The sequence below is a fragment of the Clupea harengus genome, chromosome 14, assembly GCF_900700415.2.
Source record: "Clupea harengus chromosome 14, Ch_v2.0.2, whole genome shotgun sequence".
NCBI lineage: Eukaryota > Metazoa > Chordata > Actinopteri > Clupeiformes > Clupeidae > Clupea > Clupea harengus.
Window position 1 is genome coordinate 14,690,215 of NC_045165.1, and position 25,185 is coordinate 14,715,399.

The 25,185-nt window shown below is 44.4% G+C and overlaps 1 protein-coding gene across 3 annotated transcripts in view; it reads right to left on the minus strand.

Moving 5' to 3' along the window:
• Positions 1–25,185, minus strand: part of efr3ba (EFR3 homolog Ba (S. cerevisiae)) — a 27,389-nt gene continuing 2,204 nt past the window's right edge. The window contains exons 1-23 of one of the 3 annotated variants that reach the window (XM_031580892.2): positions 22,013–22,219; positions 16,970–17,046; positions 15,062–15,189; positions 14,344–14,494; positions 12,589–12,710; positions 12,253–12,399; positions 10,279–10,407; positions 9,826–9,904; positions 9,603–9,738; positions 9,063–9,221; positions 8,438–8,549; positions 7,285–7,336; positions 6,732–6,904; positions 6,512–6,587; positions 5,823–5,984; positions 5,467–5,592; positions 5,227–5,294; positions 4,273–4,400; positions 3,809–3,900; positions 3,328–3,376; positions 2,813–2,919; positions 2,315–2,364; positions 1–2,155 (exon numbers count right to left, since the gene is read on the minus strand). In XM_031580892.2, the coding sequence (XP_031436752.1) occupies positions 2,059–2,155; positions 2,315–2,364; positions 2,813–2,919; positions 3,328–3,376; positions 3,809–3,900; positions 4,273–4,400; positions 5,227–5,294; positions 5,467–5,592; positions 5,823–5,984; positions 6,512–6,587; positions 6,732–6,904; positions 7,285–7,336; positions 8,438–8,549; positions 9,063–9,221; positions 9,603–9,738; positions 9,826–9,904; positions 10,279–10,407; positions 12,253–12,399; positions 12,589–12,710; positions 14,344–14,494; positions 15,062–15,189; positions 16,970–17,046; positions 22,013–22,145 (2,553 nt within the window). In that variant the 5' untranslated portion in view covers positions 22,146–22,219 and the 3' untranslated portion in view covers positions 1–2,058. Of the gene's footprint in view, positions 2,156–2,314; positions 2,365–2,812; positions 2,920–3,327; positions 3,377–3,808; positions 3,901–4,272; positions 4,401–5,226; positions 5,295–5,466; positions 5,593–5,822; positions 5,985–6,511; positions 6,588–6,731; positions 6,905–7,284; positions 7,337–8,437; positions 8,550–9,062; positions 9,222–9,602; positions 9,739–9,825; positions 9,905–10,278; positions 10,408–12,252; positions 12,400–12,588; positions 12,711–14,343; positions 14,495–15,061; positions 15,190–16,969; positions 17,047–20,672; positions 21,090–22,012; positions 22,220–25,185 lie in introns of those variants that run through there. The other 2 variants (XM_031580894.2, XM_031580893.2) reach the window with 2 other exon arrangements.

Consider the following 25,185-nt stretch of genomic DNA (forward strand, 5'->3'; position numbering starts at 1 on the left):
TGTGATTTGATAAAATTACATTTTATTTATTTATTTCGTATTCTCATATAATCTTTACACCATTTCCATACAATATATTTACATCACTGATTTAGCACTTCAAATGATTAAACATTTATACAAAGTCAAAAGTTGTACAATTTAAAGATGAAAATTGCCCTCGGGCAAACACGAATATGAATGCTTCATCTGACAGAAAGACCTTTTGAGCTGAAGATGGTTTGGGCACAGTGAGCACATGCAGCAACTCAAAGAAGGAGGTCTTTCGCTTAATTCAAACACAAATATTTCTTCATCAAAACCATTGCACAGTTGCACAATCATCACCGTACTCTCAGCAAAAAAAAAAACTGGAGAGAGATCTGTGTTAAGATGACTCTCTCCTTTTCAAAAACCAGCGTAGTTTTTTAGCAGCAGGATGGAAACAGGCGAGGCAGGCTTGGAAGGCAGCAATGAAAACACTAAAACTACAGCATATCAGACACTACAGGACAGCGACATGCAAAAGCAGAGATTTTACCGAGGGAATCAGAACAACACAGTACAAACAAGAGGAAAGTGCATATCAGTCAACAACAGCTGGAATCGGAACAACAACCAAACAAACAAACAAACAAAACTAAATATCATCTATAAATAAACTCACGACAACACACAACAAAGATGAGAAAGTACTATGGAATACAACACGTACAACACAAAGATGAGGTGAAACAAGAGGTCCAGACAATGGGCAAGGACTGCGAGCAACGGTTTAAGTTAATCATTTGCATGATCACCTCATCTTTTACCGGACCAGCAAGCAAACCTCTGAAAAATAAGAGGTACTGGCGCCACACACTGTTCCACTATGCGGCAGCTTTGCACAATCTGTTAGATGCATCTCTCTGAGCTAACAACCTCTTTAAAGCTCAAATCACCGTAACCTTAGTGGCAGAGAGGTGACACACATTCGGTCATTACAATCATCATGTTCGTAGCAGCTCTCCCAGCGCAGAGCTGAAACTCACCACAAATGTCATCTCCCAATGTCACGTTTTTGCTTTTCCACTCTTGAGATGAAATACAGTGTTTGACAAGAAGCATGAGATGGAATATTATTGATATATATATATATATATATATATATATATATATATCAGAGTATACCGATCATCTAATGTTGATGACAAATATTGTATTTCACTGACAAAAAGAACTACGGTTTTTACATCATAATTGAATTGACCAAAATTATTCAAAGTAATCATCTTAATATCCTTATCCTACCCTGTCATGGCATACCAATGACCTATTAAGCTTTCTCTGAACCTTTCAAAAATGTTCTCACCCGTGTCTGTGTCTACTTCTGCTTGCTTCAAGCTAATTCCTTTCAGGGATTATTGCTTCTCGGTAAAAAAGTATTGCAGCATATTGACACACCACGTATACTACACATACACATGCACTACAAGATATGTACGGCACTACACCTGCATATGTCCTACTGTGAATTTCTGATGAAACAGATTACTTGATAATACAGAGGACACATCATTGCCACACACTTCTAACATTCTTTGACAACAGTTGAATCAACGTTTAAGGCAGTCTTCGCTTTTTGCACAAGTGTGCCAAGTGATAGCATCCACAGAGTATTTGGTGATCCTTTAGAGAGTAGTTAAACATATATGGATATCCATAGAATTATTGTTGCATCTTACAAACAAAAACAGTGCGCCAACAGCACCACAACGAACGAACGAGCGAAGAAAACAACAAGCTTCTGACTGATTAGTTGCTTGTTCAAGAAACGCATCAAAGTGATTCATAAGTATTAACTATTTTGGAGGGTTGTTGTATAATTGCACATCAAACACACTCTTAATTGTCAGCATCAACATCATCATCACTGTTTACTCTGCTATCTACACCATTTTCCCTCAAACATTTTAAAGATGACACATCAGCTCTATAGTTCTCTGATGTAGGTGACAGATGCAAATCAAACAGACATACAAAACAAACAGACACACAAATGCTGGGCTACACAGACATACTGGGGTATCACGAGCTCCCTCAGTAGACACAGAGGTCGGGGAATATCATCTCGTAGACGGGTATGGAGCGGCTCTGTCCGTGTGCAGTGAGGGTTCCCGAGGGGCTGGGGGGCGGCCTGGGGATAGGGGGGAGGGAGAGGTGTTGTTCAACATGAGAGTCCAGTAAGGAAGATGTAGGCAAGGTCAAACACAAGTGCTTAATACAACCAGAATGTCTACATAGCTAGTACTGACGCACCCCAAGAGAGAGCTTTCAACAAACTACTGTTCCATACCTGATTGTGATCTCAAAGATCTGGTTGAGTTTACTCTGCAGCAGTGAGGCCTGGGAGAGAAAAAAAAGACGTAACAGTCATTCCAAGCATCATCATCATCATCACCATCCTCATCATCAACAACAACATCACTAAAATCATCCCAATCATCATCATCATCATCATCACTATCATCATCATCATCCTCAACATCACCACAATCATCACAATCATCATCATCATCATCAGCATCAATACCATCATCCCAATCATCATCATCATCAACAACAACAGCATCACTAGAATCATCACTATCATCATCATCATCAACATCACTAGAATCATCATCATCAAAACCATCATCATCATCATCATCATCATCATTATCATCACCACTGCCATTGTCACCATTCATTTGAATGATGTCAGAAAGTGTGTGCATCTGGGGCAGATTTGGCCCTGATCTGGACCCGCAGACTTCTACCTGAAGAAGTCCCCCTGTGTGGGTCACGTACTCACCCTTGCGCCACAGTGTGCAGCAATCTCCTCAAAGGGAGCCGTCTGGAACCTCTCCACCACCAGCCTCCTCCGCTCTCTCTCCTGCTCCTCCATAGTCACACTGTCCACTGAGGGGGGAGAAGGAACAAACGGCATCAGCTTACATCACTATAAGCTCTTCAGTTTAGTACCAGCGATCTCATTAAATGTCATTTTTTCTTCCTGTTCTTCCTGGGTTAGGTATAACATCAGACAGCTATGGCTCTATGAATACCCCTCTCTCCGAGCTTCAGAGTGTTCTGTATTAGCACAGAGGAAGTTATTTAATGTACCATATCCATACAGTAGTAGCTAAATAATTAAGTAAAGTCGTTATTAAGACATTTCTTGCATGTACAGTTCCCCATGGAACTGAGCTATGGTCGACAGTGCTTTATCCTTACAGTTTCAAACTATCTATCAAACAAAAAAAGTAACTCACGGATGTTAAATTATTTCTGTCAATGGCTACCAATGACACCGCAATCGATACTCACCAATAGCTTGTTTCAGTGTTTCGAAGGTGATCTGTTCAGTGGGAGTTTTCTGTGGGCACAGAAAAAAGGGCTTTCATCAAACCGATATGTAGCATTTAACCTGAATAGCTGGACCACAAACCTGGAGGGCAGAGCTTGGACTGTTTCTGATAAGTATAAATAGAACACAGAGGACAGTCGAAGGGCACATGCTCATTCAGTATATTGGAAATAAACCTGTTTACTCCTTTACCTTTCACAGGAAAGTGTCATTTATTTCTCTCTGAAATATTCCTGCTCTGAACCATTTTCAAACATGTTTAACTTGGTGCTCATTGAGGTCCACAAAGCGTTCTATACTTTCAAGAATAAAATCGTATTTCACCGCTAGATTTAGTTCAGTAAAGGTATTCTCTGTCTTAGCAGCCAAACTTGAGAGAGGTATTTTGAGGGCCTTTGTTATCGTGTAAATATAGCTGCGTGTTGTCTCTGTCTGTCTCACCTGCTCTCTCTCTGGGCTGTGTCTGGAATCCATTTCCAACTGGAGGGAGATGGTGTCCCCGATGCTCTTCCTCTTTGAGAGCCTGTCCTCATCTAAAGGCAGAGACAACCACAGGAAAACTCAGCCACTAATCCAGCCATACGCATAAACACGAGGCACCATTTGATTGTGCGTCAGCTGTCTCTATTTGCAAAACAAATATTTAGTCTCACACTTTTGAGCTGAAATAATGATTCATTTTTTTAGATGTGTTCAGACTATTTTTCAGACATATTACTTGCTATTGCACAGCTATATATACAGCTAAACATACAGAGAATAGCATTAGCAACACCAAGGTCATTGGTCCACTCAGCAACCAGTGCACATATTATCCCTCCTTAAGCGTATAACGTAACTAGCACCTGATAGAGGCATCTATATTATGACTACAGGTAAACGTTGGGAGCTGTAGGCAGGCCTACCTGTTATTTGTGGAATGTAAGGTGTGGCCAGCCTCTCTGTGTTGTAGCCGCTCCCTCCTAGCGTCTCCGCTATTTTGGACTGCAGGAAGACGATGTCTCCTTCAGGCTTCGGCAGACTCTCTGGCAGTCTGAGGGAGAGAGAGAGAGAGAGAGAGTTGGAGACAGAAGAAACAGGAGGGAGAGAGAGAGGAGGGAGGGCGGGAGAGAGAGAGAGACAGAGATAGGAGCAGCAGAGAGAGGGCAAGAGAGAAAGAGGACAGAAAGAGAGACACACATAGAGAGAGAGAAAGAGAGAAAGAGGGAGAGAGAGAGACAGAACAAGAAGCTGTGCCATCACTGTCTAGCATCATGAAATGTTATTTTCAGAAAGTGAGTAGCTGATAACATCTTTAAGGTTGCATGAGGCTGGAGTGTCTAATGGACTTCCTGATCAGAGAGAGCCCCTACTGAGTTCAAACAGTGCCAAAGATCACGCATTCTCTGGACTCTGGAGTAGTGCAAGGCATGTCTTTAAAGGCCGGGGTATCTTTTCTCCCTTTACAAACACCACACCATGGCTTCAGAGGTGGAGGTGCGAGAGAACGGAAGAGGGGCCAGAGAGCCAGAGAGACAGAAAGACACACACACGCGTGTGAATTGTGTATAGACTGTGGCAGAGACAAAGACACGTGTCTTTCAGGGGGGCATTCATAGAGGCTTCTGATGACTCACAGTAGTCTGAAAAAAGGCGCAGGAAGAAAAGGACTGGTATTTGTTCGCTCTGCACTGACTCAATAGAGAGTTATTCAGCACCATACAGGTAATTGGGATGAAAGGTGGGCTATTTAATATTGATCATCACAGAAGCCCTTTGGCACTATTTCAGTACACAATTGGTTTGAAAGTCCACCAAAACATGAGTCATCTGATGAGAGAAAAGAGGGGAAAATGTATTCTATTGTAAAGCCAGCTGACCTTGGTTTCTCCACAAATACATCCTCCGGCAGTAAGTAAGGGATCTCCTTCTGTCGAGCCTCAATCACCTGATAAAGAAAAGCAACAAGAAAAAGAGGTTTTCTAAGATGGCTGCCAACTGAAACCATTCCTAGTATCTCCTAGTAAGTGACTGCCAAGCTGAAACTATGTGTAACATTTCTGAGTGACTGCCACTTAATGAGGAAATTAATAAGAAGAGTGAAAAGAAAACTTCTGAACCTCGTGTACGTGCTGGCAAAATGTTGGCACGGTTGTCAGCTGGCAGATGAGGTTCAGGTAGGCAGCAGAGAGGGCATGAATGGCACAGCGATTGTACACAGGCAGCGCCTCCTCGCCCGCCAAGTCCTGGTGAGAAAGAACCAAGGGCAAGATGGTGAGTGGAACAGAATGACCCCACACTCACCTCCTACCGTACCGCCTGGCTGCCCTTGGATGGAGACGCCCCATGGATGGAGCCATTCCGGTTCCAAAATGAAGTGAGGCGTGTACCCTTGTGCCCCCCTAAGAAACCCACACTCAGGCCTGGCAATGCTAATCTAATCATACCTGTAAAGGCAATGCCAAACAGACTGTACCTGCAGAGCCAGAGCCAGGCGGATGAGGTCCACCACCACCTCCTCGGTGGCCAGCTCTATGGAGAGGAGAGCCAGCAGGGAGAAGAGCGACTCGAAGTGGCGCTGGGTGCTGTTCTCCTCATTGCACACCAGGTAGATGTGGCGGAACAGCCTCTGGGCATTCTGACAGGGCATGAGAAAAAGAGGGAAAAGGTTGTTGTGATGTCTGAAGGTCAACAAGGCTGCATCTTTGTAGTTTTTCACCATCTGGATCTCCATTAATATAGTCATTCCGAGGGCGTGGGTGAACTACCACAGTTTGTGAAATATTTGTGTGTATCCCTTACTGTCGCTTCATGGCACTTATATGTATTTTCAATCCTCAAACAATCACTCATGCACCGACAACACTTTAAACAATCCATCAAGATATGCAGAATGTACAGGAATATTGTTACATGTTATATCTCACTATTTCTCCTGAATGAAGTCTTTATTGTGTATAAAAGTTATGTTTTGAACAAAAACATATAATCTGCACTGCAAAAAAACATGAAATATACTTAATACATTATTAACATATACTGTATACTAAAGCGCTGCTCTGGCCCTTTAGCACATTGCAATGTATTTCAACATAAGTCTTCCATCTTTAATTGGATAAATGAAACCTCAGTTCACAGTATGCACTGTGTATAGATGGACATTACCTTTTTCATGAACAAATTGTCCTGCCGGGAGCATTTGTCCACCTTCAGTTTCAGCACGGAGATGTCTGTGATTATACTGAGAAGCAGGAAGAGGGTGTCCATGTTAGTGGCATATTCCTATTTGTAAAATACCTGAAACTAGTGTACACTTGTAGTGTTGAATTGAATTTGTATGTTTGGTTGTTTGTTTAGATTTTTCATCCTCGCGTTGCAGCCTGACCTGATGGAGGAGAACATGAGGACGTTGTCATGACGATCGATGAGGCTGATGAGGATGTCCAGGACCAGCAGGCGGACCTCGGCGTCCTCCATCAGCGTGAAGGAGAGCAGCGGGTCCAGGAAAGACGAGGGCAGGGCTGTCAGCATGTTGGTGGTCTGGAAGCCCACCGTCACCTGCAGACAGACAGGGAGGGAGAGTGATGGAAGGGGGGGGGGGGGGGGGGCACCGAGGCAGATGGAGAGGGGAGGAGAGATCTGTCACGCTCCCTGTTTAAGTTACAGTGTTGACAGAGTCAAACCTCTATTTAACAGAGATAGACATTTCCATTTAGTCACAGACACTTAAGTGAGTTACAAGTGAGATGCAATGCAAGCAAATAGTTAAATCAAGGTGAAATGATTGAAAGCAAAGTGATTGGGCATATGTGTTGTGTGTATGTGACAGATTCTGTGATTTCTTTTTTGTCTGGTACAGAAATTTTGACAGCATATTACTGGCATCAAGTACCAATACACCAAAATAGCATTTCCAGTCTTTTGGAAAAGAACTGCACCTGTAATAGTGACTTGAGCAGCATGACTTGAATCATGCGACTGCCCTCAAACCTGAAAGACATAATGAGAAAGACTGCGTTAGACGGCTCTGCCAGCCTCACCCTCCCTGGGGCTTGCAGACTGTGTCTCTTTTTCAGCAGACACTCTTAACTCCCTCACTTAGCAGAGTACAAAGTCCATCATTTATTTATTATGAGATCAACAAACACTTTGGCACCGGCATGCAAATCGAACTGGGACACTAAATTGAAATGCAGACGTAACAAAATTAATCTATGCAAGACAACAATCGCTGCCTAAACAGGAACAATTAATGACCTACCAAGATGTCAGGTCTGCAAGGAAAATGAGGTTCTGAGCAGATAGCTTTTGAGAGAGCAGAAACTATGTAGATATGTCGCATTGTCAGTATTGTGTCCCAGTTCCAAGTTTAAATGAAGCCATACATCCTCAGTATAGAAAAGGAATCATATAATAATCACACATGTACTAATAGTCTATTCCAGAAGCCTCATGCAGATTGGATCGGAAAACCAGAGTTCAGAAAGAAAATGTCCTGCCATATATTTGTCCCTCCAGCTGGTTACCCATGACCCGTACCTCTGCTTTGTGCTGACCAACACATTCAGACTGTTGATTCAACATCTGGGGAAGGATGTTTTCCTACTGAACATGACCTTTTCCACCCTAAGTGTATTGTACACATTTAATCTTCTTGAAGAGTCAATGCAGTGGAAGCAGCACTCTAAAGCAAAAAGAAGATGCCCTACATTTTCTCCCCGAAGAAAAATACTATCCCTCTCACTGCTTTACATCAGAGAGACACTACATACATCATGTATAGTTCATGGACTGCTCTATGCTACATTCATACTGTACATACATACACATATACATATATACATACATATATATATGTATCATTAACCTACAGGTGCATTACTCTTAATGTAACTCCATGGCGTTCACACATGTATATGTCACATGCATGCATATTTCTCAAATGTATAGTGGAGGGAGGCAGTACACTATGCTAGGTGGCTAGTCTACTGCGGAGTGATCGGGGGCAGTACACTATGCTAGGTGGCTAGTCTACTGCGGAGCGCTCGGGGGCAGTACATGCATAGTGCTGCTCTCAGAGGGTTCTCCCACCCTGTGTTGGCTGAGCCGAGGGCCGGGTATATCCCTGGTACCGGGATCTTCCCCATGATGAACAGCATCACCTCTGAGCGCTGATAGGTTGGGAGCGTGCTGGCAAACGAGCCTGCAGACACACACACACACACATACAACACACACACACACGCAAGCACGCACGCACGCACACACACACACACACACACACACATACAACACACACACACGCAAGCACGCACGCATGCACGCACACACACACACACATACACACATACACACACAAATATGTAAGTATAGGACATATATTAACAATAGAGAAATAATCCACAGTATTTATGATTTTAATATTACTTTACAACTTTTAGTTCTAGTAATATTACGATTATGCTTACCCATTTTGTTGCATTATGCATATTGCTTCATTTTTCATAATTGTTACTAATCTACTTTTTTTCATCAAATGTTTTTGTAAGGCGCTTTGGCCCAAAGCATCTGCTAAATAAGTGAGAGAAACTTCTTGCTGTAAGAGGAGTTGTTGGTAGTGATCACTTAGACACACACACACACACACACACACACACACACACGCACAAATGTACAAGCACACATACACACACACAGACACATTCTTGTGTCTCACCGATAGTCTTAATGACAGACTCCTGTAGCTGTCTCTCCTCGTGCTCTTTGATGATCTTAGTGCCGATGTTGCCATAGTCGTAGGCGCCTGTGAGCTCATAGTCCACACTGATGCGCAGCTGCTTCAGCAGGGTGTTAAACACCTCCAGCACCGTCGGCCCTGGACACAGGACAGTACAACATTACTGACATCAAAACTACAGTTACTATGATAGCTCTAATGGTAAATTAATAGAATTTAAAAAGTATAGAATTGAATGGTATAGTATAGTATAGTATAGTATAGTATGATATAGTGTAGTGTAGTGTAGTGTAGTGTAGTGTAGTGTTGTGTAGTGTTGTATAGTATAGTATAGTATAGTATAGTGTAGGGTAGAGTATATGACAAAAAATATGACTATAATAAAATATTTGATTGAACAATATTACAAATATTAGATTGAAAACTATTTCAAGGGACAAGGTCTTTATTTCCCCATGTTGATGAAAGGGGTCCAGAGGTCCCTCAAGTGGCGTGAATATGTACTGCAGCTTCCCCTACCTACAGAGCCACTGGCTTCAATCACTGCAGCCTCGGAGAGCACCTGCACTATCCCAGCGCGCACTTTGGCCGAGCTTTTACTGTTGGCATCCAGGTGCCCAAGCAGCTGCTGTATCACCAGGTGGGAATGCTGGGACTGCAGGAACATAATACAATATCATATCATATAATATAGGCCTACTGTATGTTTTAATCTAAACAGTATTTAAAGTTGTTTTTGTACCTGAATGGAGTACATGATGATCTTGAAACAGCGCACAGCAAATGTTTTGGTCTCCCATAGGGAATGGTTATCCAGATGCCTTGAGATATAAATAAATGTACTGCCATCAATCAATGTGATATAACAAACAAAACATGAACTTAATGCACTTGCTTTTCAGTCACTGAGACCGAGGATACAGTAAAGGTTTCTGTACGTTGGCACTGTAAACTGCGATTTCCAGAAATTATAACTCATTTGGCGGTCTTGTTTCTCATAACTGGATCAACCCTCCTTTTTGTAACCTCCCACAACAATATAGCACGCCATAGCACGTCAACCAAAACGTTCTCACTGCAGATCCCTTGAATAGCTTTATCACTGGACTGCATCCCTCCTCTAAAGACATCTGCCTCCTGACGAAGGGCAATGCGAATGCAAATGTGCATCTGTGCGTCAGAGCCGGTGACTCACATGAGGACGGGCTTGACGGCATTCTTGATGTTGCCGTAAGCGGCACGGCCCAGCAGCTCCCTGAAGCAGCGCTCAGTCAGCTCCACTGGACTCTCCTTATCCTTCTCTGCCTCCGGAGAGGGAGACTGGCTGCAGGTAACACACACAATTTTTTTTTTTTTTTTACAAAGTCTCTATGGACATGGTGCACCACATAACTGTCATCAACTAAGAGGCCATCACATTTTATTAAAACCATTTTTCCACATTCATTCACTTTTCCATCTTCCAGTCTTCCTATGTTTTGCAAAGTCATCTTATTGTAGTGGCATATTTATTACACTATTATATATTATTATATCATAACTGCCAGGAACTGCAAGAGGAGCCAAGATGGGAGAGGATTGTCAGATGTAGTGAGATTCATTTATTTAGTTTCTTACAATTTCTGTATCTGTTCTTTTATAGTTGTGAAATTAGATGAATAAATCAATGCTACTCAATTCTGTACACACATACACACATGCACACACATACACATACATACACACAAAAAGAGTAATATTATGTATGTAACTTTCTGTCATCAACACATTGTTGCCCCTAAGGGTGCATCACATTTTATTATTACCATTTTTCCGCTTTCTTGTACTTTTCATCTTCCAGTCTCTCCCTATGTTTTGCAAAGTCATCTATTTATAGTGGCATATTATAAGTGCCAGGAGTCTGTGTTTGAGCTGCAAGATACCATTTGGTCTAATCAGGAACTCTGTACTCAGCTCATGTGCACGCACACTTATTCACTCACTCACTCACTCAAAGAGACGGGTGGGGGGGGGACGGACACCATGTTCAAAGGTATTGCTTTAGCAAGGCAAAAAAAAGTTGTCATGCCAATAAAGCTTAATAAATTGAAATTGAGAGAGAAAAGAAAGAGAGAGGGAGGGAGATGGAGAGGATGTGTAAGAGAGGGAGAGAGAGGATGAAATAAAGGAGAAAAAATATGTGTAAAGCTGGACGAGGAGGGGGAGAGAGAGAGATAGAAGGAGAGCGAGTGTAAGAGTATGTAAGTATGTGAGTAAGAGAGAGGGAAAGGGAGGTAGAGAAACACAGCCAGTTTTAGCTACTTTCTCTGGACGTTAGCATACTGCTGATAGCAGGCTTTATGGGTGTGATCAGATTGCCCTGCACTTACTTGTGCACTTGAGAGCTGTTTCATAGCATTACACTCTGTGCTAAGAGCATTCGCCGCTAATTATATCTGGATGAGTCATTCCACTATGGCTGTAATACACTTACAGCCTCAGTGTTCACTGCATAAGACAGTTATCAGTCAGGTGCTGCCCATAGCTGATGTTCTATTTCTGACAAACCACGGGGTCTACCTAGGCATCTGTAGGCTACAGGGTTTCAGAGAAGGAGCACTTCAGCTTTGTTTAAAGATGAGCAGTGACTGCATGTTCAATAAATCCCTGAGACACATGTTATCATTGTTATTTAAATTAATTCCGATGTTAAAATCACCTGTAATAAACTGTTTGTTTTCCCAGTGCAATAGAAATCTGAATATTTGTAGGTAATATTTTATAACCAAAATTTCATTGAATAATTTTTGGATGTCCAGGGTGTGACTATTACACACACTTGAGGTGGCTTACAATACTCAAGCATGTCTGTGATCCATACAGAAGCATTTTGGTCTGCTACTGAATACTGTACACATGAACAAACTGCATGGGAACCGATGGACTGTGGCAGTGCTCACCCAAGAGGGTCCTGAACTCATCCGAAGACAATCCTCAGCTTTCCCTTTGGTCAACCGCTACAACTAGACAGCATGCTGGGATTTGTATTTCCCACTTTATATGTCCACACACAGACACTAGATTCCCGGTGATAAAGCCACAGAGTTGCCCCTGATTTAAAACTAAGCACAGAACAGGACAGGTGATGGGGGGGGGGGGGGGGGGCAGTGGAGGAGGCCGTAGCCCTTACCTCTCCACGGTCTCGTCCTGCAGGTTGAAGAGCAGGGATGGGACGATCTTGTCCATGTGCTGCGGGTCCCAGATGTTGGCCTGCAGCTCATCGTTCACCGTTTTCCTCACCACCCCCTGCAGCCCTCTGATCCCCGCCATGCGAATCCTGAAACACACTGACAGCTTAGTCTACTTCCTTTTGCACTCTCCTTCCAAATGCGCCAGCCTTAATAGGCACTCGAGACTCATTTAGCACGTTATGTGATAATCGGGAGAAGTGTTAGCGGAAACTGTTGTGAGCCTTTGGGGTGCAGTTGGGGGGGGGGGATTGAAAGTGTGAGGTGTGTTTCCTCACTTGGTGCGGATGTCGGGATCCTCGTAGCTGGAGTGACACATCTCGCTGAAGCGCGAGACGAAGAAGTCGTAGCTGCGGTGGTAAGAGGCTGTGTCCTCCTCGATGTTGGCGAACTTTATAAACTGAGAGGGGAGGAGGATATTCGACATGATGTGTGTTAACGAGTGACAGGTGAGATCAAAGCTTAAAGAAAAACAAATGTAGAAAACAATATGACACATCTGTCACAACCAGATCAAAGTCGGCCTACATCAAGAGGCCTGTGAGTCAGCTTATTTTGGAAAACTGTTAAAAAAAACTAACAAAATCTTGAGGAGATGTTCACGTCCGTGACTAATGCATTACACACTGCCACCATCATATTTATCGAAAATACAATTTAAGCCCCGGTCCTGGCTGTCCTAGATCTGCTAAAGTAATCTCTCTTTAATCTTTAAGCCTTCATATTTTTCTCTCCCACTCAGGATCAGCCTTCCTGTCCATTTGGCCAGATGTGATGGCTCTGCAGAAAACGGACACATTTGCACCGATACACGACTTTCTTCTGTTCCTGCAACCCACAACACTGTAACCTCCAGTCAAAAGAGTGCCCCAGTGGGGAGAAACATATACACAATTGATTTGCCTCTACTACTGGGGCATTATTGTGAGTGGGGTACTTTGTCATGTTTGTCTATGCAAGCTGCCAGCCGTGGTGTGGCTTTAACGACTGTAAATATTGAATGTTGCTTGATAAGGCAGCCAGGGTTTATGGAGGCGGGTTGCTAGTGGCATTGTAGATGTGGCCCTTGGGAAAATCCCAACCTTCCCCCCCCCCTCACCTCAGAGAAATTCCCAACATCTGCTCAGAGACGCTGAAAATGGATTGGTCCGTGCCGTGATGACATGTCAGAGTGATGATGAGGCCTTATGCTCTCTCTCCCTTTCTCCTTCTTCCTCTTTCCCTTGCTCCTTCTCTCTCTACGTCTCTCACACACACACTGTTCTCTCCTACTGTCTGATATACCCTACACAAACACCCATACACATACACACACACACACACACACACACACACACACACACACACACACACACACAATCATTCTGGGATGTCAGCCATCCAGCGTAATCAGACTGAGCCGGGATCTCTCCTCTCTATCCTCTGACCCTGCAGTTCCAGGTCAGCCTCTCTGGCCCTCAGGCAGACCCCCACCCCCCACTCTCTCTCTCTCTCTCTGTCTCTCTATCGCTCCCCTTCTCTCGAAGCAGACGCATGCTAATGCATGCTAACACATGCTGCTGAGGCCGCGCTGTTGCCATAGGGACGCTATTGACAGCCTGGGGAAGAGAGACGTGATATTGGCACTTAGGTGAAGTGACAATAATAGCGCCGACAGAATGAAACACTGCTGGGAGCCTCTTGATGATGATCGTCCATTTGCACTTGTCTGCTTCTGAACTAACCATTCTCTTCATCAAAATGCTTAGACAGAGACAGACAGACACACTGAGATTCCTTCATATGTTTTCTTCTCTTCGGCTGTCCAATTTTGACATTTTCATTTCTGGACTTATGAACATTCCCGAGGTCTCTGCCCAGATATGAATTATTTCCTTGCAATCCTTTCCTTTTCCTTCTTGACAATCAAATCGGGACCTCAGAGGTAGAACTGCCTCCACGTGATGCTACATACTAGATCCACATGAGTCCTCAAGCCCCTAACCTAATATGAATTAAATATTAGATGGATGAGAAGCAAGGGATGAACTCACGGAGTTGGTCCCCAGGATCTGCAGGTTGGGCTTGTCTGCCTCCAGGAGTTTGCGCACCATGCCGAGGAAGCTCTCCACAAACAGGTTGATGCTCTGGCAGTGGCACGCCATCAGCAGCTGATCCAGGGCCTCCATGGCGATGCACACATACCTGAGATACACACACACACACACATACATACATACACACACACACAAACACACACACACACACACACACACACACACACACACACACACACACACACACGAGTCTTTGTAATAATGTATTCCTATATTTTGGTAGTGAAGTACACTGCAGTAACACAAATTTTGTTCTCATTTTTGCTCTCATAGGGCATTTATACTGATTTTAAAATCTTTTCGATTTGGGTAAAAGTACCTGACTTTGTAATAAGGAGTTTTCCTAGACTGTACTGTACACTATGTGCACTAGATTTCAGTTATTAAGAGCTTGAACACAGCCCATCCAGTCACACACTTACTTATTTATTGCATTGGGTGAGATTTTCCACAACGGTTGCCATGCACTTTCATACAATTACATTCATTCAGCAGACAGACACTTTTTTCCAGTGCAAAATGAGACTGTGTATGAGTCAAGATGTAGAACCATCTGGAAAACCTCACTGGAGGCTTTGACATCCTTGTCACATTGAAAACCGAATGAAACGTGCGTTGTTTGTTTATGTGAGTTGTTTGCTTGTATGCAGCCCACCCGTATCTGTGCCGGGTCACATCTCGAGAAAGGCGTTCTGACAGGTAGGCGCCGATGCGGTCCAGTTTTTCTGGGGCAGACAGGGCGTAAAACGTCAGCTTCTCCATGTTGGCTTTCACCAAGCCATCCTGCACAGAGGGTGAGGGGTGGGAGGGGATCATGGGGAAGTTAATGTGTTTTCAGGAACAGAAAAGCCATTCATTTTCATCCTCACTGAGACTCATTTTTGATCCCTCTTTTAAAGACTTGTATGTAAGGCAGTGTGTGTGTGTGTGTGTGTGTAAGGCTGTTATTTTCCTCTTTTAAAGACTTGTGTGTGTGTGTGTGTGTGTGTGTGTGTGTGTGTGTGTGTGTGTGTGTGTGTGTGTGTGTGTGTGTGTGTGGGTGTGGGTGTGGGTGTGGGTGTGGGTGTGGGTGTGGGTGTGGGTGTGTGTGTGTGTGTGTGTTTGTGTGTGCTGCTGTTATTTTCCCCCACCCTGCTTTTTAGGAAGTGACAAAACCTCATTAAAGAAAAGATCTATACACCACTATGAGACTTAATTCCATTACATAATGTTGGTGTTGCCATAAATAGCAAGAATCAATGTGGCTGCTGGAAAACAAATATACGTTGGAATTTCACGAAGGGTTTCTAACATGGAGGGCAATGACCTGTTATCCACTAGCTAATGCACTAAAAGCACTGTTCCTGCCTCCATAGGACATGTACCAAAGTGCTGTGCTGTTGCAAGAACACAGCAATGAATTACCTGTGTTTAAGTATTTATTAATCATACAACATGGTGTTGTCCTCTTACAGGCCTTATAGGTCTAAATCAAACCAACAGACTGAATTTACAATATTAACATAACATCATACAGTTGCATTTATTTTGTATTCCGTTTTGAACGTGTGTACATAAATATCCATGGGCCACATTGGAAAAACGCAGTGAAGCCTTGATTTAGGAACAAGAAGATACTCATTTAGTGACAATAACAGTTTGCAATGTATGTGCACAATAATTTTGAAAAATTCTAGAGCATTCCTCTTAAAAATACAACTTTTTCCTTTTTCTTTTCCTCTGCTTACGCCATTTTGTTGCCTAAGGTCAACTGAAAGAATAAACTTCAATGTAGATGTGAACAGCTTTGCGCTAGCCACCCTCTATTTAACTTCAACTTATCAACATCCACACTGAAATAATTCTGTGAAGTTTTAGCATAATTCTGAAAAGCTACCGCTGCTATGGCTTCCGCTGCTATTCCCGTTCATGACTCTCTGTGTGTCAGGAAGTTGACCTCTGATCAGACATATGAACAGAACATAGTCTCAGTAGAGTTGTGGAATATCCATCTATCTTTTCTGAAGTCGTGAGACATACTGGAAACAAGCTTTACAGTCTTATACACAGGAGTAAATAAGGAATTAAATGGCCTAAACTGAACAAAATGTGAATGTTTCTCCTTAGTTCTGCCAAGTGGAGATGCTGTGGATAACCAATACCAGTCTGCCCGTACACAACCCTTCAGAACTATCACCAATACCAGTCTGCCCGTACACAACCCTTCAGAACTATCACCAATACCAGTCTGCCCGTACACAACCCTTCAGAACTATCAGTGAATTGATTTTTTGTTGATTTTTTGAGTGATCAAGGATTCCTCCAGGTCATTGTCCAAGTCTAATTTGCAGCGAAAGGACATTTTTGATTAAGGTTATTGATGTGAAAGGATTCTCCTCTGGGTCCAAGGGCTCTTATAGATTTTTCCACAATGGACCCTTGTGTGGTATGTTTAACCAGACTGTGGCTGTGTCGTATTGTGATTTCCATGGAGGCATCACCCAGTGCTGAGAACTAGTTTTGTGGTGTCAGTGGCTTATTTCCTATCACATCCAGATTGTCAGGGTACTGTATATGCTCCTACCTCTGGGTCCTCAGGGAAAATGTTGTCCACAAGCCTTTTGTACCGGGGTCGCAAGGCCCCACAACACCCACAAACACCTGCGGTTGGGAAGACAAGGGAAGACACAATACAACAGAGCAGGTGAACTTGTTAGCTTTGGTCACTGCACAATCAGATGATGGCTTTTGTGTTATTATATGGGTTGGGTTTTATCATACTGGCTTGACAAGCAATCAGTTAAAAGCCTGTTTTAAAGAACAATCACATTTGAAGGAACCTCCATCATCATCATTGTGAGCCTAGCTCATTTCCTGTGTCTCCACATTGACTGACTGAACCCATAAGCACTTGTTGATTTAATTGATTAGCTTGGCTCTTTAAATGAATAGCCTTGAGGTGCAGCCTGTGCCAAAGTGATTCAGTTTACAGAAAATGGCAATTACTTTTTCCTGTCCTTTTACAACCACTGCAGTTTCTGACAGCTTTGAGAGGCAAAACTGTACAGAACAGTAAACAATTGCCTATGGAACCCACCCCCGTAACCTTCCACTCTTACACCAACACTGTCTCACACACACACACACACACACACACACACACACACACACACACACACACACACACACACACACACACACACTGAAGAGGATCAAGTAATAACGACCTAGAACACAAGGTTTTTTCAAGTCTGAAAAATCGTTCTCTTTGCCAACTCATTCTGCCCACCACCAACAAATCAGCCCTTAGGGAAAACATCTCTGCACTAACTAGATCAACAGAGCCTTCGCCCCCAACCTCACCCCCACCCTCACTGATGCATATAGAGCAACGCACTGTGGTCTTAAGGAGTTGAGATTTTAAGAATTAATTTGCCCACGATGACGAGACCCAAAGATCAAACAGCGGGGGTGGGGGAGAAAGAAAAGAAGAAAAAAGAAAAGAAAATGACAACCTTGAGCAGCAGTAATCTTATTATGCAAGCTGTTTGGCCATTCATGCCAAGAGCGTAACAAATATTAGCTCAAGTAGGCACTGACGAAATTCTGGGAGATTTGGTGCCTTTTCTTATGAAACGCACAGTGGTTCTAATCTTATATCAGCCCCTGAATAGCAATTCACGATCAGACCTCCACTATTTTCACTGCAATCAGACCACCGGACCATCTTTTAAACTATTTATGACTCATACATCTTCCATGTCTTGTCTTTTTTTTTTTTTTTTTTTTTACAAAGACACCTCCCAGGAGCCCCTGCTATGGTGCCCTGCAATTATTCTTCTGTGTCTTCTGCAGACGAGGAGGCCAGAACACACTGCAGCCTCTGAGAGATGCGTGAGGTCGTGGGCGAGAGGCGGTGAGTCACCAGAAGACACGGCAGCTTTGCTTGCCACTCCACGTAGGCACTCTCTCTCTCTCTCTCTCTCTCTCTCTCTCTCTCTCTCACGCGCACACAGCACGACGCGACAGCGCCTACCCCTAAGAGAGGGCAGCAGACGTCACGGATAAGCAGCTGACAGCCAATGCAGACGCTCGCTCCAGCCCACCTCCCTCGTCCTTGCCCACTATCTCCTCCAGCATAAATTATCCATCATGGGCCTGACGTCTTAGATCTCTCCTGCCGTGGGTGACCACGTGTCTGTGTGCGAGCGACAGGGAAAGAGGGGAAATACTGCCAAGATTAACCCTGATGATGGAAACTAAAAGGGTATATGGAGGAGGGTATAAGCAGGAGAATATGGAGAATGTTTTTTCTCTGTCTATCTCTGACTCTCTCTCCCCACTCTTTTCTCTATCTCTCTGTGACTCCCTCTCTCGCCACTCTTTCTCTGTCTCTCTCTCTCTCTCCCTATCTCCTCTCTGCCCACTCTTTCTCTACCTCTCTCTGTCTCTCTTTCTCTTTTCTTCGCCAGGTTGGCTTCTGCTGGCAGGCTCCTGTGTTGACAACAGCATAAATACTGCAGCCATAGGGCTGAGCTCAGTTTATGCCCCTCATAACTCTCTTTTCAGCGTGTACTCATTCACATCATGTGGGCCATAGAATTTGGCTGCAAAGGAAATGTTGCACTAGGGGGAGGCCAAACGTCAGGGTCCAAAATACGTTTGCAAAGAGCACTGTCACTTTTTTTTTTTTTTAAATGAATGGTGACATTACCGTCCCATTCAGCCCACCTGTCTGGACCACAGAATGACAGCAGATGTACACCATTAAATGGACAATTTATTTTAACGTTGGCCTGAAAGGAGATACATTTGGGAGCCAGTGTTGTTTCCAGTCCCACGCGACACACATCACGCCTGCTGCTACGAAAAAGCAATGCCTTGTGGATGCACACATGCCACATCTGGGAACAGCTCAAAACAAGGCAATTGAAAGAGATGACAAGAGGATTAAGTTACAATGGTGAGCCGGGCTTCCCATTATCACTGCCATGAAGTAAACAAAAGGAATGGAAACACTGGACACAAGCCAACTTATTATAGCATCGCTCAATACTACAACTTTGATTACATAACACTGTGTGCATGTTCATTAAAGCAGTCCTGTGTAACTGCAATGGGGGGATCTCTTTTTCCAGGATACAACGCTAAATATAGCCTGCAATCCCTTTGAACCAGATTTTTTTGTGAAATACAAGGCTGATGCAGTAGTGATGAGGGCAGTGCACAGACTGCTTAGCATATCCCTCCAAAAACCAAGCCATTTTAGGATGTGAAATATAACCACACACCTTGCAACAAGATATTTCTAACAAGGCGCATCGCCAGATACAGCAAAGATTTGCATGATTGTTGTATGCTTTGTTACCCACTGACTTTTATGGGTGATTTTTTCTTTTCCCTCATGTACTTTTTTTTTCTCCAGTCTGATCAATGTGGACAACTAGGAATGTCATTAGTATTGTAGCTTTAGATCACAAGCTTGATTGTTTGATTTCACACAGTGTATGCTAATAGAATATTGAATACATCATAAATCTAAATACTGCCATAGTGAGTCAGGACAACTAAAAAAACTTACACTGACTAAGCCAGCGCTAGTCTGTTCAGAAGAGCTGTTCTGTTGTATTTTGTGACAGACGAATACAATTTTGAAAAAAAGGGAGTGATTGAGCTTCAAATCCTACGTAGATTCCGAGCATGTCTTAATTACAGGATGAATCTGGGCTTCAACCAAGAAGGTGGATTAAATATGAAATCTTTCATCTCCTGAGGGTAGCCAGAAATAAGTTATCTCTCTCTATCTGTGTGTGCAGCATTTCAAAGAGCAGGAAGTGACAACCGACAGTGTAAACAAATCTGTGGCCAGTTAAAGACCTAACATGTTGTATGTCCTTGATTATTATGTTGCCTGACAACAGAACAAAGTAATGAACAACAATCTGCAACCATATTTTTATAAATGATTTGGGTAGGAAGATGTCAAAGAAATTAGGTTATCTACGAAAATACAGTTATTACAATTCAGGAAAGGGACTGAATAGAATATGTTGCTCTGTCAAGAACACCAATCTCCCTTGGAAAACACATGAATTCCCCAAGCTCCGCTGATGATAAAGATACAATGATGAGAGAAAACAGAAGCAGAGGCGCAAGACAGGAAAGAAAACAAACCAATACACCACACACATGCACAGGTTCGGTCGTCCACAGGCTAACTGCATGTTCACTCTCACATTATGCACACACAATTGCCCTTGCAAACAGTGGAGGGAAACTGTCCTTACCGTACATCGATGGAAACGCCGCTAATATTCCAGCCTCCTGGTTTTAGCCTGAAGCCTTTTCTGTGTCAGAGCAATGCTCTCACACACAAACTCTCTTTCTCTCTCTCTGCTCTCTCTCTCTCACACACACACACATACACACACACACACAAAGCAAACAGTCGCGCTCTCAGCAGCAAACACACTCACAAACGGTGCATGTGACCAGACTCCATGACCTTGGATTTTCCCAATAGCGTGGTACAGCACGGCTCAGTCTCCCAGGAACAATACTGGCTGCACACACACAGGTGCAAAAACACGCGCGCATATGCACGCTTGCCGCACTCTCTCACCACACACACACACACACACACACACACACAAGTAGACTACACACATTCCCGTCACAACCACACACACACACGCCCCCTAGCCAGTCATGCGTAACAAAGACAGAGAGAAAGGGAGGGGGAGAAATGGGAAGGGAGGGCAGAGCGCGCATGTGAGTCGGAGCAGGAGCCAGTGAGAGAGGGAGAGAGAAAGATAATAGAAAGGAGAGAATCTACTGGTACAACCAGACATCAGTCTTCTTTTTCTCCACCCCCAGCCCACCCCATCCTTACTGTGGCAGCATCTCCACAGCATAGCGCAGCATCCCTACTGAAATCATTACAACGACTGGACATTAGTCTGCTTCATGTGATGTGCTGACAGAGGGTAGGGGGTAAATTACATAAGGTTTAATGATGGTTTATTATACCGGGAACCAGCTTCAAAAACAGCTTCTAAACAGAGTAATAAGTGTGTAATTATAATAAATGAATGTTATTTTGGGGTTTTGTTTACCTCAAAATGCAATAAATGAGTCAATCTTATAAATTATGTTCACATTTGTAATTAGACTGTAAAGTAAGAGCTGTTTCTTTGATATGGAGAAGGCTGTGAGGGGAACTGCCATGATCCTTGCCATGTGAACTGGCTCAGCGTTAATCCGGTTGAGGCACAAATCATAACACATTGAAAATCAAATCCTTCTCAACACAAACTTTCACTGTGCTTTTATCACACCAAAACTTTCTCTGAAACTGTAAAGGGAAGGATTTTACTTCTGGTTTTAGAGAGATTACTTCTCAAAATTGATTTGTCAGACAATGTTAACATATCAAATGTTGTAGATACTATGTTAGGCTTATAGGCTTTCTATAACCAGTAAGTTCTAGGTCTACAGTTTCAATGCATATCTATCAACTCAACAATATAAAGAGATTTAAAACTGCACTGGACTAAGAATAGAGGCTATCATTAAAAGATGACTGACTGAAGATATGACAATACAAACATTTGATGAGTTAACTTACCACCACCAACCTGATGATCCAAAATGGTGCAGCAATCCAACAAAAGTGTTCGAGGACTTGGAAAATTTGGAAAATTTGGCAATGTTAGCCAATATGGCATTCCTGGCATATTTGGCAAACGTGGCAATGGCATCTTCACAGTATTCCAGCTCCTTACCGAAAAATAATGGAGGAGCAAGTTGCTGTTGGTGTTATCCCATTTTCAGCTGCCAACAACTTTTGAAAGTTGTTCGCAGAGTCCTTTCAGAGGTGGCCCTCCTCCTCCTTCACTCCCTCCCTCTCTCTCTCTCTCTCTCTCTCTCTCTCATGCGGTTCAACTCGGGAAAAGAAAAGCCAGGGCAGAGTGCAGACTTGGAAAACTAAACATAACACTCGGACTATGTGACGAATCTGCAAATGTCTATGTAATGTATAATAATGTCTGTGGGTTCAATAGTGAGTGTTGTGTTGTTTAGCCGCAAGCCTTTTATTTTTAAAAGCACACAGGCTGGAACACTGATACACACTGAGACAAATAGGAGGCAGGTCTAGCTTTGACATAACAGAAACACAGATAACGCTAACTAACACAGGGCCTAACACACAGGCATTACAACTTAATATACAAATCATAACAGTCATACATGCCAAAACTGGACACAAAATGGAGACACAAGCAACATTCTAAATCAAAAACACATACTGGCTCAAACTTAACCGCACAGCATGCTGGAAGTCACTTACAGTCTCCTATCTAGAGCATGCGGAAGCTTCAGAAACCCCCTGCATGTTACACAGCCACCACCTAGTGGGTTGGTTGTGCCCAACAACTCTGGCGTTCAGCACAACGTCTCTGAGGTTCTGGGGGAGTTGATGTTGTCGTTAAGACGGCGGTGGCTTGTCGAGTGGGGGTCACTGAGTCTTTGTCCGGACAGGCCAAGGACCAGTAGGGTAAAAACCAGTCTTGGTGGAGTACCAGACCCTGTTTTGTCTGACCAGCCACACCGTATACACAACGTCCAAAAGTCTCTCGATAACAGTACATGGACCAACCTATTGGCTCTTCAGCTTTGGAAAAAAAAAAACGTTTGCACTCAGGACTGACAACCCATACCTGTGTGCCCGTAGCTAAGATCTGTCCCCGGTAGAGGGTGTCATAAGTCCTCTACTGTCGAGCCCTGGCGTCAGCAACAGCTTGCCTGGCCAGCCCGAGGACCTCCCGCATCCGTTGCAGAAGTAATCCAAGTCAGGTCCACCCCTCACTTCTGGCTATGGGAAAAGCCTGAACACTAAATCCACAGGTGCCTGAACCTTGTGTCCGAACACGAAGGCTGCAGGGGTGCACTTTGTGGACGCTTGAACTGCCGTCCGGTACGCCCACAGGACCAGGGGCAGATGCAAGTCCCAGTCCCACTGCCGCCAGCTGGTCAAGATAGCATTCGTGGCCAGAGTGCAGTCAGAACGTTCCACTAGTCCATCACTCTGGGGATGCAACTCTTTAGTCCAAATGTTTTTTATGCCCAGCCGCCAATAGAATCAAAATTCCACCCCCTGTCCCTGTGCAGCTCCTCAGGCACCGAAACAGCAGAACATTTGGCTGACCAGGTGCTTAGTCGTGGTGGCAGCACTCTGGTGAGGGGATATGCATACGTCTCTGGCCACATAGTGAAAGAAGCCCATGGCCACAAGGATATAGAGATTCCCCAGGTTGGTGGTGGGAAATTATCCCAGGATGACCCTACCTGGAACTGCAGCAGCACAGCATGCTGGGTCAGCCCCTTCTGAGTCATGCAGGAGTTATACCGTTGGACATAGAACGTCCTGGCGACATACCTGTACAGTAGAGGTGGGGCTGGAGAATGTGAAGAGTCCTAGTGAGTCTGAAATGGCCCATCGCAACTGAGCCATGTACCAGTTGGAAGACTGGAGGGCAGTCACAGAGGCCCTAGGACCAGCAGGACATCGTAGTGGCCCCACAAGTCTGCCAACGTCATTGCAGGAACCCATCCTGGCTAGTGAGGCAGGGCCACTGCGAGTAGAGGGCTTTGGTGTCAGGATCCAGTGCTGAGACAGCAACCCAGGCTGGTCGTTGATTCGCTCCCACCCTGGACCTGGGAGCGAATGGGCTCCTGGCTCTGGTCTCGTCAAAGCTGCTGGGGGTCGATGAATTCCCAACTGCTGTCGTCAATGGCTGCTGGAGCCTGGACACTGCTCCCCGGAGAGGCATTGCCACCACCAGAGTCGCTGCATCCGTGTCCTCGACACGCTGACAATGCCAGCACCCGCCCTCCTCACATGGTCGTCGGGACAGAGCATCTACTTTGATGTGGATGCCACCAGACCGGTGCAGTCCACATGCCACTGGAATGCTTGCCCAATGGTGGCAAAGTTAAAGTCTTACGAAGCGCTGGCAGTAGGACACCAGACCCCGGAAGCTCAACAACTCTCCAATGCTGCAGGGAGTGGGTTAGTCTGTCAAGGCTGCTACCTTTGCTGGGTAGATGGACACCCCCTCCGTGCCGACGACATAGCTCAGAAAGGACGTCTCTTGTTGGAACAGAAGACACTTTTTCGGTGCAGACACAGACCAGCTCGGCGCATGGCATGGAAGACGTCACTCAGGTTAGCCAGGTTGACTTCGACGTCTGCAGTGTGAACAAGGAGGTCATCTAGTTGGACAATGCAGCAGCTCTGGGGAACATCAGCCAGGACTGTCACCATAAGGCGCTCAAAGGTGGCTGGTCCATTACAGATCCCGGACGGCCGCACTTTGAACTGCCAGAGACCATGGCTGATGGAGAAAGCAGTGTTGGGGCATGCCTCAGGAGTCAGCTCCACCTGCCGATAGCTGCTGTGTACATCAAAAGAGCTGAACCAGTGGGACCTGGTGATGTGGTAAAGGGTGTCGTCGACATGTGGCAGCAGGTAGGAGTCTTTCCGAATTACTTCGTTGAGGAGGGCAGGCGACGAGTTGTGCATCCTGGTCGTGTATCTCCAGTGTCTCCGGTATCGTGCTGGACCAGGTTGGTGCGTTTGCAGTTCTTGTCCCTGGCCACAAAGATGTTTGTGAACAGCTCCAGCAGCTTTCGCAGTTGGTGTCTCTGGAATATTCACAGCTCTGCTGGTAAATATCATCGACAGTGGTTACGCAGAGGCTTCCCCCCCATCTGGCAGGGGCCGATGCAGAGGACTTA